Consider the following 12,722-nt stretch of genomic DNA (forward strand, 5'->3'; position numbering starts at 1 on the left):
TGAGCAAAGAGGAAACATTAATTCTTCGTTTAGCTCGGGAAAACCCCTAGTGAACTGTGGAACAGGATTAAGCAAGCATATCCAGGTGAGGCACTTTCAAGAAGTCAAGTTTTCGAGTGGCACAATAGATTTCATGAAGACAGAGATTCAGTGCAAGATGATTCCAGAGCTGGTCACTAGTCTACAGCACATACCGATGCTAACATGGAGCTTGTAAGGCAGTTATTGCAAGAAGACCATTGTGTAACTGTGCTAATGATATCAGAAGAACTAAATTTGAATCATGATGTGTGAAGATTTGATTTATGTGAAGATTTAGGAAAACGGAAACTTAATGCAAAAATCCTCCCTCACCCACTAACAGACGATCAGAAAGAGGACAGATGATGAATTTGTGCTGAGCTATTGGGTAGAGCCAGACGTGATCCCACATTTGTGTCAAACATTATTGCTGGGGAATAAAGTTGGGGCTGCCATTATGATTCTCACATGAAGCATCAAAGTGCTGAATGGCAGAGTCATGGATCACCAGCATCAAAAAAAGTCAAATGACAACCTTCGAGAACAAAGACAATGTTGATCACATTCTTTGATAGTAAAGGATTGGTTCACTATGAGTATGTTTCTCCTCGTCAAACAGTGAACCAAACTCTTTACATCGAAGTCTTGAAATGTTTGCGAGAAGCAATTCAACATTTCCGCCCTGATTTGTGGCATTCTCAGGACTAGTTCTTACTGCATCACAATGTAAGACCCCATACTGCTTTATTTGTTAACAAGTATCTGGCCAAACATTCTGTTATTGCCATCCCACATCCGCCATATTTGCCCGACCTCTCGTGTGATTTTTTCTTGTTTCTGCGAGTGAAAAGGCGACTCAAGATATCGCAGACATCCAATGGGCTGTGAAAATTGAGCTTACAAGCATCAGCATTACAGATTTCCCTTCTTGCTTTCAAAACCTCCAGAAACGTTGGCAGTTGTGTATAGATAGCTGAGGGAGCTGAGGGAACTTTGATAGGAGCTAGGATCATTACATGGTAAGTGCAATTTTCTGTTTTTTACTGCCTTGGTCCTGGAACTTTTCTGACAAAGGTTGTATAACCAATTTATACTAGAAGGCAGTGCAAAGCTAACGGAGCCCAACTTATCGTGGTAGGTCACATTGTTTAGTACTATGTAAACATGGTTCTAACATTGTGGTTCCGAATTGCACATTAACACGTAAGCAGGCAACCATGAAAGTGGCTAGGTACTTTCAAGGGCAAAGGTCAGCAGGCGATGGTGAAAGTGGCTAGGTACCTTTAACGTAGAAAGTTGGGCTAGTTGGTATTGATGCATTTGCTGTAACATAATTACTAGTGCTAATAAGTCTAATGGAAAAAAGTTCTAGCACTTTGTCCTGTCCTAGCTTTTTTTCCATTAGTCTTGTTAGCGCTAGTAACTATGTCACAGCTAGGTACCTTCAAGGGTAAAGGTACCTAGCCGTATCCAGCCGTGAAGCGGCTAGGTACCTTTCAGAGTACCGTTTAAGGGTACCTTCAGTAGTCTTAAACGCAGTCCCTTACATAAAACAAAACAAAAACACAGTTCTTCAATGATGCGAGTAGCCACGAAACTTAGCCAAAACATGTCAGATCTCTTGTGAATGCCTCGCCACAGCAACTCAATGGCTAACTGTCATGTTGGCGAGTGCGCCGAGACGCGGAAAAGAAGAAAGAAATAGAAAAGAGGGCACAAGAAATACCACACAATGGCACTCCACCAATTCGGAAACACTGACTTCTCTCCTGCCTCCTATCATGCTCTTCACTGTAGCTGCAGCGGCAAGAAAACAGTATGTCGCTACTGTAGTGTCGGCCAGCAGTGCGATCAGCAGAAGAACGACACAGATGTTAAGCCATACCACACAAGATGCAAGACCCATTTATTCACATGAGCACTGATATATATGTATGGGCAACAGTGGTGCCATCTCTTTATGGCTTTGTTAATTATGCAACTAAGGGCACCTAGTGTCACCCTACAGCACTACATCTACCCCTCCCCTAAATACAAACATATTTACAAAACATATTCACAAAGCCAGTCAACGTTTATGTCCAAGCGCATAGTCCTAAAAACCTTGCGGGTGGTCTTCTGTCTCTTGTGGACCGGCAAAACACTGGCGGCTCACCAGCAGTTTCAATGGCAACAGAAGCACTGTCACCATCTTCTGAAGCAAGGTTTGCTTGTACTGGACCCTGTGGCTGTGAAAGATCTGAAGATATTGACAGAGATATCTCCAAATGCCTAGAGGTTCTGCGAGGTGTCCGTGGACTTGGCAGCAAAGAGGCTTGTGATCCATGTAGAGGTGCAGTTTAGTAGTCGTCATCCCACCATACCGCATGTTGTGGCAATGCTCCTGTTGTGACTGCAGTCAGCTGTGAGGCATTCCAATTTCGACCGTTTTCCGGGCAGAAGGACCAACGTCCTATGCGCTTGAGGATCTTCATTGGAGGTCCAAAGCTGGGAGTGCCTTTCGGATCAGGGATTGGTTCCTTAAAGTGCACATACTTCCCAACTTGGAACTGCGTTACTCGGGCTGCTCTTCGTCGGTCAGCATACACTTTGTTTTTGCGCTGGTGCTCTTTCACCCTCTTCCGAAGTGATAACATCTCCGGAGCGGGGTCCGTGAAGAAGTTGGAGGTGGGTTGTCCGATGACGCCCAAGGATGTCCTGATGTGCCGGCCATACAGAAGCACTGCAGGAGAAAGGCCAGTGGTACTGTGAGGGGTGACTCTGAAGATTCCCAAGTACTCTGTAACAGTGTTCTTCACTGGTCGCTGCTCTAGCAAGGCCAACTGAATATAATATTTGAGTACATGGATGAATCTTTCAACCTGTCCATTTGCCTGGGGGTGATACACAGCCGAGAAGCTGTGCTTGATGCCCCTGTCTTTAAGAAAAAACTCGAATTCTCGGGATGTAAATTGTGGTCCATGATCCGAGACCAGTTCATCGGGGTAGCCTTTCCGTGCAAATATTCACAGGAGGAAGTCCACCACTTTACTGGAAGACAAATCCTTGCAGAAAGCAACTTCTAGCCATTTGGAAAAATAATCAACAACCAATATAACAAAACAGCAGTCTGCTGGTGCACGCTCAAATGGGTCAACAATCCCTGGTGTTTTAACCAGGGTCAACAATATCAAGAGCTATGTTGCTCCAAGGTTTATCTGGAAGGGCCAGTGGCTGTAGTGGAGTAGGATAGCTCGTAGCGTTTTTGTCTGCCGACTGACAGACTGTGCAGCTTCGGATGGCAGTCTCTACTTGTTTGTCCAGACCTGGCCGCCAGTACTTTTCACGAAGACATTGCTTGGTCTTCACAATTCCAGGGTGCAATTCATGGGCAAGCTGAATAAACGTAGCAGTGAGCTTGGCTGGAACCACAATACGCTCCGAGCACATAGGCAGACCATCTGCTACTGACAATTCCTCCCGGACCTCGTAGTAGGGAGTCAAGTCAGTTCAGCAGTCAAACATTTCTTTGCTGGCCATGATGTCTGAACAAAATGAGCAATCTCCTGGAGTTTGCAATCCTCGGCTGTAGCAAGTAGAAGGTCATTGACATGAACTGAAGATGTGACCAGAGACACAATTTCCTCTTCAATCTGAAGGCCATTTTCTGTGTCTGGGACAGGTAGCCGGGACAAAGCATCTGCTACTTTGTTGTATTCTCCACGTCTATACTGAACTGTGAAATTGTAATGTAGCAAATGAGCGGTCCACCTTGCGATGCGAAGTGGTCGCTGTCCTGTGCTATGTGTTGAAAGTAGAGATACTAGGGCTTTATGGTCCGTTACCAGCATGAACAGTCATCCCCAGAGACAAATGTGCCATTTTTCACATGCCCACAGACACGCCAGGGCCTCTCGCTCTCCCGCTGAGTACTGTTTCTGTCAGAGTTCAGGATGCGAATGCAACAGTTCGAATGTGTGGCCCCTCAGCCTGTTGTGGTACTGCTCCCAGGCCATAAACAGACACATCTGTGGCCACAATAACAGGGAGCGTTGGGTCGAACATTTGCAGTACCTTGTGCAATGCTAAGAGCTTTATTACCTTTGCAAAGCTCTTTCGGCAGCGGCATCCCATTCAAAATGTACATCCTTACGAAGTAACCTTCGCAGAGGTTCTGCCTGTTCAGCCAGATGCGGAATAAACTTAGCATAGTACTCAACCAAGCCCAAAAATGAACGCAGCATGCTTGTGTCTGTGGGGGTGGCAGCATGAACAATGGCATCGACCTTGGCTTGAAAGGGAGCTATTCCTTCTATGCTGACGCGATGCCCATGAAATGGTAACTCCGATGCATTAAACACGCACTTCTCATTGAGCTTAAGTCCAGCTTCAGAGATGCGTTGAAGAACTTGCTCCAAATTTCTCAAGTGCTCTTTCTCAGTTCTGCCAAAGATAATGATGTCGTCCAGGTAGCACAGCACCCCTTTGCAGCCTTGCAGGACCGTTGTCAAGAGTTGTTGAAACGCAGCTGGGGTTGATGCCAGTCTGAAGCACACCCTTTTGACATGAAAAAGGCTATTGTGCGTAATGAAAGAAGTGGGGTCTCTGCTATCTGGTTGAAGCAGCACCTGGTAATAGGCTGGTAATAGTAATGGTCGAGCTTTGAAAAGTGGCATGCTCCATTCAGAGTGTGTAGCAGCTCTTCCGTATGGGGCAAGGGAATGCTGTCGACTACTGTACAATCGCTTTGTTAGGCTCTCAAGTCAGCGCAGAGTTGGATGCTCTCATCTTTCTTGCAGACTACAACAATAGGAGAAACCCACTCGGAAGCGTTAACCCTTTCAATGACATCATCGGAAAGAAGGCGCTCAAGCTGGTTGCTAACCGGCTTGCGCAGAGAAAGTGGCAAACGTCTGAACTTCTGCACGACTGGGGAGGCTGATGACTTTACCTTGACCTTGTGCTGAATGCCCTTGGCAAGTCCCAAGGCCTGGTGAGAACAAATGGCAAAATTTTGCCCATAGTGAAGCTGGCATACTGAGCTTTGGTGGACTTATCGGACTGTGCTGTTCCTGTGCAGTTTTAGCTGCTCCTTTCAGCATGGCTTCTGAACCTTCTTCGGTAGCCGTAGAGACACTAGGGGGCAGAGATACTTCTTCGGCAGCCGTGTGCAGGCAACATAGTTGTGTCCACGGCGCCTTGCATAAAGTGGCCACGGCGGCCGCATGCAAGGCAGGTTTTACCACGAGCGGGGCATACAGACGGCTCGTAACTTGCTGTGCCACAATTGCCGCAGACATTTGAAACTCTGCTGTACGGAACAACGGCGGTGGCTGCGTCTGAAGTTGGCGGGCGAGCATGACGAACGCAGGCTTGACTAGGGACGCACGGGTCGTTGTTGCTGAAACGCCAGTTATTTTGTCTGGTCATTCCAATAGTGTCATGTTCGCATGGCTGTTGTTGTATGATGTGCTGAACAGGGTTAGCAAAGGCTTCAGACTCAAGCTGAGCTCGCTCACGAAGTAGCGCAATTTCAACGGCACAGTCGAAAGTCAGTGCGTCTCCTTCCAATAACAACCGTGAACGTAACTGCGGAGATGCAACGCCAGTGATGAATTGCTCGCACATGTTTTCGTTTGCTTGCTCGCTGAAATTGCAAGAGGCAGCCAGTTCTCAAAGTGCCAGGGCGAAGTCAGAGATGGACTCACCATGTAGCTGATGGCGTTCGCGGAAGTGGTTGCGTTCTAGCCGAACATTGCACGTGTCGACGAAATGTCGAGCCAGCATCTTGCGGGCCATGTTGTATGTGTTTGGGGAATGCGCCGCTGTGGCGTCTTGTTTGGGGAGCACGGCGTCCGCTGGATCAGTGGCTGAAGCAGCTTCGTTCGGCACCGTTGGCGATGGGAGTGCATCGAAAATGCGTTGTCCTTCTGGCCCCAAGCAGTGTAGCAAAAGAGCTCGATGGCGGGGCGCAGGCAGGTCAGCAGCTCCAAATGCAAGAAGAAAATTCTCAAAGAGGCGTATCCAGCGGAGCCATGGAATGGCTGGAGTGCCCGGGGTGGTGAGGAATATTGGCGGCGGCGAAAGTGCAACGGACGCCATCCTCATCGCCAAATTATAGTGTTGGCCAGCAGTGCGATCAGCAGAAGAATGACACAGACGTTAACCCATACCCCACAAGATGCAAGACCCTTTTATTCACGCGAGCACTGATATGTATGTAAGGGCAACAGTGGTGCCATCTCTTTATAGCTTTGTTATTTACGCAACTAAGGGCACCAATCTGTCGTTTTGTACTCTTCCTTCCCAAGTCTTTATTTTCCTTTTTTGGCGCAACAGTGTATTCATTAAGGGCACCTAGTGTGGCCCTACGACATTACAGCTACCTTTAGTTTGATTCAGGGGGCTTAATCTCACCGCCACATTTGCACCACCTGGTCTCCTCTCTGGCCACTACAGTCAACTGCACACACAGCCTTCGAGTATGGCGCCTTGCCTTGCCTCGCCTCACTTGGAGCTCTCGGTCCACTCACGCTGCCACTCTCACCTTACAGTGGCACTGGAGGGGCAAAAAATTAAACTAACAAAACCAAAGAAAGCTTAAGCTTCCTTTGGTTTTGTTTGAAACACCAGCAACTTATTTGGAATATATAAAATGAAAGCAATGGTCTACTCACCGTAAATAAAGAAGTCCTCCCGAGTGAAGTGTTTCAAACCAACCAGCATGGTATCAGTCACCTTTATCCATGCAGGTCTCCCGTGCATGTCATCTGGTTCCTGGGGGAAACAACGAAATCATACATTGTTGTCTATCCACCGCAATGACATGCGTAATTGTATGCAGTGAAATTCTTCCAACATCTGTTTTTCTTTTTTTCTTTCTTGGGCTTGTGCGCGGTGACATCACAAAACTTTGAAAACTACGAAGCAATGTTTCAACACATGCTTTAATGTGAGAAACTGGAACTGAACCTAGATTGGCTGGTTCTCGGCGCAGCTGCTAGGGGCTGAGCATATAGTTAGATTCGTGAATTCATGACATTCAAGCCGAGTTCAGCCCCCTTCACTTAGTAACAACTTCTCAGGAGTGTATAGACGAGCAATGGTGTGCAGTCTCTGATGTTCTATAAATGCGTGATGGTTCTAAGTAAGCCAAACATTTAAAAGTTATGTTTGGTGTTTTTACACTCCCGCAGTGGCAGTGCAGAGTTTAAAGGAGTTTTTAGCAAGATTAAAAAGGTCCACACCCAGTGCCATACCTCCATGTCAAAAAAATACCTTTGCTAGTCGCAAGGTACGCTCAGCCTCACTCGTGGGAAGTGCCACGAACAGGGGTATAAAAAGGCTTCGTCAACGAGGCCAGTGCTGTAATGTAATGTAGAGCTAGCACATCCCTCAACATCCAAGGTGTAATGAGTTTGTTGTGCTGCTATTGTGATGTGTTCATTACGCTTTTCAACAAACCAAAAGATTCTGAACAATAAAATAGTATTTTTGTATTCCTTTACGCTAAATGAGGTGATGTTATGTCGACTTCGAATTGGACATACACATCTAACGCACAATTTTCTATTTTTAAAAGAAAACCCACCAACTTGCGAGAAATGCAATGAATCGCTTACAGTAAATCACATAATTATGTCATGTCCACATACTGAAACACAGAGGCGGAAACATTTCAACAATTGGTATCACTTGCATGTACCTTTACACCCTGCATTATTTTTGGGCGATGAGCAGCTAGTGCCATTCAGTAACTTGTTCGAGGTTTTAGATGAAACTGGATATTTACATCGACTTTAAGGTAACACAGCTATTGCTGCCTTAACATTGGATCTTCTATGGTCCTGTGACTGGCGCAGCATGGCCTTAGTCACTTTTGCGCCATTAAACTCCGATTAACTAACTGTATGCCTTTACGCAGTTGTATTATTTTTTGGAAACTTGTCTAGTATACTAAGCGGTTTGAGGTTGGTAGGTATGTTAACATTCTTAATCATCATCTCATCTCATCGTCGTCTTCTTAATCATCACCATGCATTGTTACCATGACATCTATATAGAGGCTACAACATCCATTTGCCTTTGGTCAGTGAAAAAGTGTCATTGCCACCAGGTGACCTTGAGTTGACTGCTTACATAGAATGCTTGACCACCACTGGTGTGCCTCGTGCAGTGCGTGATGCGGCTGCTCGGCTGCCCAATGGCGAAGGAACACGTGCTGACATCTGTGAACTGCTCAAGGACTCGCAGTACCTGGCAGAGGCCAGCGACCAGCAGGTAACGTTTTCCCACCTCTACACGGGACATGTGCCGATAGGATAAATTGAAATCCATTCAAGAAAAAAAGAAGTCACTAGGATACCTAGATGCAGCGGTGGCGTAGAGGTAGAGCATCCGCCTCGTGTGCAAGAGGAGTTACTTGGACAGGTTACGTGGACTGTGCTTACTTAGGACAGGTAGTGACCACGGATCCGGATCATGAGACTGAAATAATCAGAAGAATAAGAATGGGCTGGGGTGCATTTAGCAGGCATTCTCAGATCATGAACAGCAGGTTGCCATTATTCCTCAAAAGAAAAGTGTATAACAGCTGTGTCTTACCAGTACTCACGTACGGGGCAGAAACCTGGAGGCTTACGAAAAGGGTTCTACTTAAATTGAGAACGACGCAACGAACTATGGGAAGAAGAATGATTTGTGTAACGTTAAGGGATAAGAAAAGAGCAGATTGGGTGAGAAACAAACGCAAGTTAATGACATCTTAGTTGAAATGAAGAAAAAGAAATGGGCATGGGTAGGACATGTAATGAAGAGGGAAGATAACCGATGGTCATTAAGGGTTACAGACTGGATTCCAAGGGAAGGGAAGCATAGCAGGGGGCGGCAGAAAGTTAGGTGGGCAGATGCGATTAAGGAGTTTGCAGGGACAACATGGCCACAATTAGTACATGACTGGGGTAGTTACAGAAGTATAGGAGAGGCCTTTGCCCTGCAGTGGGCGTAACCAGGCTGATGATAATGATGATGATGAGAATACCTAAGGTATACTTCTGTTTGGGCAAGTTGGTGCAACATATGTTGCAGTATTACACACAGGCGCTGGTCCTGTCGTTTGTGTTCTTCTTCTTGAGTCCTGGTCTTCTGCGCCTTGCCTTTACTACTTCAAGCATGAACCAACTAGCCCAAGCAAGAGTTTTACAGGACCAACACTGTCCTGTGTAATGTGTCATTTTGAACTGTCTAACCTTGCAGTAACTTATTTAACTTGATGAAACTTATAACCTTCTATAAACTTGATTAAACCCGATATGCATAAAGTAAGCCCTTGTTATAATTAAGGTGAAGGGGGGGGCGTAATTACTTTGTTATAACCATTAGTTCGTTATAGCCACTGTCCATTCCTATCCACATTTGACAAGCAAGAGAGGATGTACTCACCACCAAATCTCAAAGCAGCCTGCCACACGAAAAACAAAACGGCCATTGCACAAAAAAAACAAGCAAAAGAAAAGACAGCAAGTCATCGATACTTTATTCATGCCAAACGGTTCATCACTGACTGATCAACAGCACACCAGCTGGCAGCTCACTTCGCAGAAAAAAAAGTGCTTGATGGATTTTTGCCGCATCTTCTTCAGGTGAATAATGGCTTTTTCAGCTGAAGCTGCTATTTCGAGTCTCTCTTCACCGTCACCGTGAGCGCTAAAGAAGCGGCGCAGCAGGTCTGCCGCATCCAGCACTTGTGCGGGCGTCGGTACGTCGGGTTCGCCAATATTAGGCTCCGGGCTGTCGTCGCCAGAAGCAGTTGGCAACCTTGCTTGCCGGAACAGCCATCCAAGCAGCCTGTAGCATCTCGATCAGCATGTACAAGTCGATCATGGACTCGCGCTTCATGCTCCTATTGAGCAGAATTCAGTTGATCACACGCTTGCGGTAGCCCAACCTAAAGTTCATGATAACTCCTTGGTCGAGGGGTTGTACAACTGCAGTGCAGTTTGGCGGCAAGAAGCATAGCTCATTGCTTTTGAGCACAGCGGCATTGTGGTGGGCCGTGCATTTGTCCAGTACGAAGCATATCTACCGGTTCAGCTTGCCCAGCCGCTCGTCCCACTGCCACAACCATTGTGCGAAAATTTCTCTCGTCATTCAAGCCTTACGGTTGGACACATAACTCACTTGGAGCATTCGTTTGCCTTTGAAGCATTGTGGTAATGCACTTTTGCCAACCACGATGGCTGGCACTTTTTCCAATCCATCCATGTTGCCACAAAGCGGCACGGTAATGCGGACCTTGCTCTGCTTACCGCCCTGGCAGCATTCACCTTTGATAGCCAAAGTTTTTTGCGGCAGCATCTGGTTGAACAGGGCTGTCTCATTCGCGTTGAACAAATCCTTCGTACTGTATTTTTATAGCAGCTGTCCAACGTTTGTCTCCACCCACGCCACTGCAGCTTCGCGATCAACAGACTGCACTTCCCCGCTGACAGCCCTGCCGACGATTTTGTGATGCTCCTTGAAACGCTGCAGCCAGCCAACACTCGCCACAAAATCGCCGTTCCCCATGATGCACTTCAAGCCCCTCATTTTGCGCTGCAACAGTGCCCCACTCACAGGAGTACCGCTTGCTCTTGCGTCCAAAAACCACTTGAAGACCGCCTTCTCTACAGCTTCGAAAGCTCTGGCTCGCAGCTTCTGTCTGTCGCTAAACGCTAAAGTGCGCTGAACGCTATGCCGAAACCTTTGGCCACTTTTTCTTCTTCATGCTGGACTCTACATCTTTCAGCATAGCCACCTTCTGCTCGATTGATATTGTTTTGCGCTTCCAATTGCCGTTGTCCATCCCCTTTGTGGTGGTGAGAACTCGCCCAAACGAACCGATAGAAACACTGATATTGTTGGTGCGCACGGAGGCAACAACAAGCAACAACAAAACTGCAGTTGGCACCGCTCCACGCATGCAGCGAAAGAGTGGGTGGGTCCACCAGTTCCATGGGAAAGGGCAGGCCGGGAGACGCGAACGTCGCACGCTATAAGACATTCACCTGACGGCTAGCAAAATAATCAGTAAATGCTCGTTGTGGGAAAAAAAAAATTGCTGACGATTACGTTACTTTCTAATGCGAAATTTGAGCGCAGCTCTTCAGCTGTTTCGGCTTTTCTATATACTGAGGCAAATAATTCGAGCAAGACATGTATGTACAGTAACAACTTTTTATTCTTCACTTCTTCAAGAAACACTCCACTCCCAGTTCTTGATTGTCATGAAGGTAGCTTTATGGCCGGAGAAATAAATGAATATATGCTAGACTTGCTGCACCAATGCCTGGTTTGGTGTAGCGCACCTCTGCATTCTGGCGGCGACGGTGCTGGGCCTCTGCTCGGGCAGCTCATTTAGCAGCAGTGGCAGACGAAGGACTTCCACCGGTTGCCTCGCTCATGGCTCAGAAATAACTGGCTGAGAATAAACTACTTATGTAGGCAGATGGATTATGTTATAATACAAACCGTGTGTGAGCCTCGGACAGTCTGTCTGGTGTGGAACATTTTGCACCAGCTGCCGCAAATGGAGGGTAGCTTGGCAGAGCTACCTCGCTTATTGAGAGGTTGCGGGAGGCAGTATGTAGGTGCATAGAAAGGTGTCGCAGTGAAGAGATGGCAGCGACTGACTGATGCCTCTAGTGAGTCAAATGAAGGTGGCTTTGCGTTTCAGCTTGGGAAGTGCGCACCGTGATCCACTGATACCAAGCCGACGCTTCTGCAACTGGAGAACACCGCATGCTCTCGCGTGGTCGCCGCATCGGAGGAGAGGAGGGGGTGAAGGGGTACACGCAGTGGCGAACGGTAGCGGCTATGTGTTTCAGCTTGGGCAGCGGCACATCATCCAGATCAGCCGCCACCGAACCGGCGCTCTGGTTGCCACCACACATGGTCGGCGTTGGAGGAAGAGCAAAGAGAGCAAGGCTCCCGTTCTGCGCGAGAGATGGTGCCAGGAGTGCGTGCAGCTAGAGCATCACGTTGGCTCTGGCTACGGAGCTGGTTATGGCGAGGAATGACGGCGCCGCGAAATGCAGGAATGGGTGCCAAAGAGCTGCGCTCAAAAGGAAGGGTCATTATACCCATTGCGAGAAAATTTTACGTTTGTTAAAGCGAGGTTTTCAATACATAGGCATCTATTGAAATTTCAAGGGGAGTCACGATTGCTTCATTATATCCATTAGTTTGTTATATCCCAGTTTGTTATTGTATCGGACACGTGTACTGATTATATCAGCACGGATCCGCATCGGTGATGCGCAGTGTGTACAGTGCGCTGCATTCATGTCTTTATAAGCCACGCTCTCTATAAACCTTGGTTCTTTCCTGCACTGACCATGCTGCTGTAAGCGTCGTCTCCCTTGGCACGTTACAGTTATAGTGAGGTTTTACTGTAAATATATTGTCGCAGTACAACGCAGATAGAAGACTGGGAGACAGTCTTCAATAACAGCAGGACAACCTGTTCAAAAACAAACAGGACAGATACACGCCTTCTTCGTCCTCACCGAATCCCACTGACCCTCTAGATGAAGTCCGTTAATGTTCTTATCGTCATCATCTGTATAGAATACACGCGTCATTTGTCCCTCCCTAAGAGGGCATTGCCCAGATGCAAGACCAGAAGTGTCACTTGCGGAAGTAAGGGTCTCTCGCATAGTTAATCGTTCACATACGGCTTCATG

At 47.1% G+C, this 12,722-nt stretch overlaps 1 protein-coding gene across 6 annotated transcripts in view; it reads left to right on the forward strand.

The window, feature by feature from the left end:
• Positions 1-12,722, forward strand: part of LOC139059016 (nuclear factor related to kappa-B-binding protein) — a 617,245-nt gene that overhangs the window by 338,672 nt on the left and 265,851 nt on the right. For all 6 annotated transcript variants that reach the window (XM_070536798.1, XM_070536799.1, XM_070536801.1 and 3 more), the window contains one exon: positions 8,177-8,280. In XM_070536798.1, the coding sequence (XP_070392899.1) occupies positions 8,177-8,280 (104 nt within the window). The remainder of the gene's footprint in view (positions 1-8,176; positions 8,281-12,722) is intronic.

This window comes from Dermacentor albipictus, chromosome 4 (genome assembly GCF_038994185.2).
Source record: "Dermacentor albipictus isolate Rhodes 1998 colony chromosome 4, USDA_Dalb.pri_finalv2, whole genome shotgun sequence".
NCBI classification, from domain to species: domain Eukaryota; kingdom Metazoa; phylum Arthropoda; class Arachnida; order Ixodida; family Ixodidae; genus Dermacentor; species Dermacentor albipictus.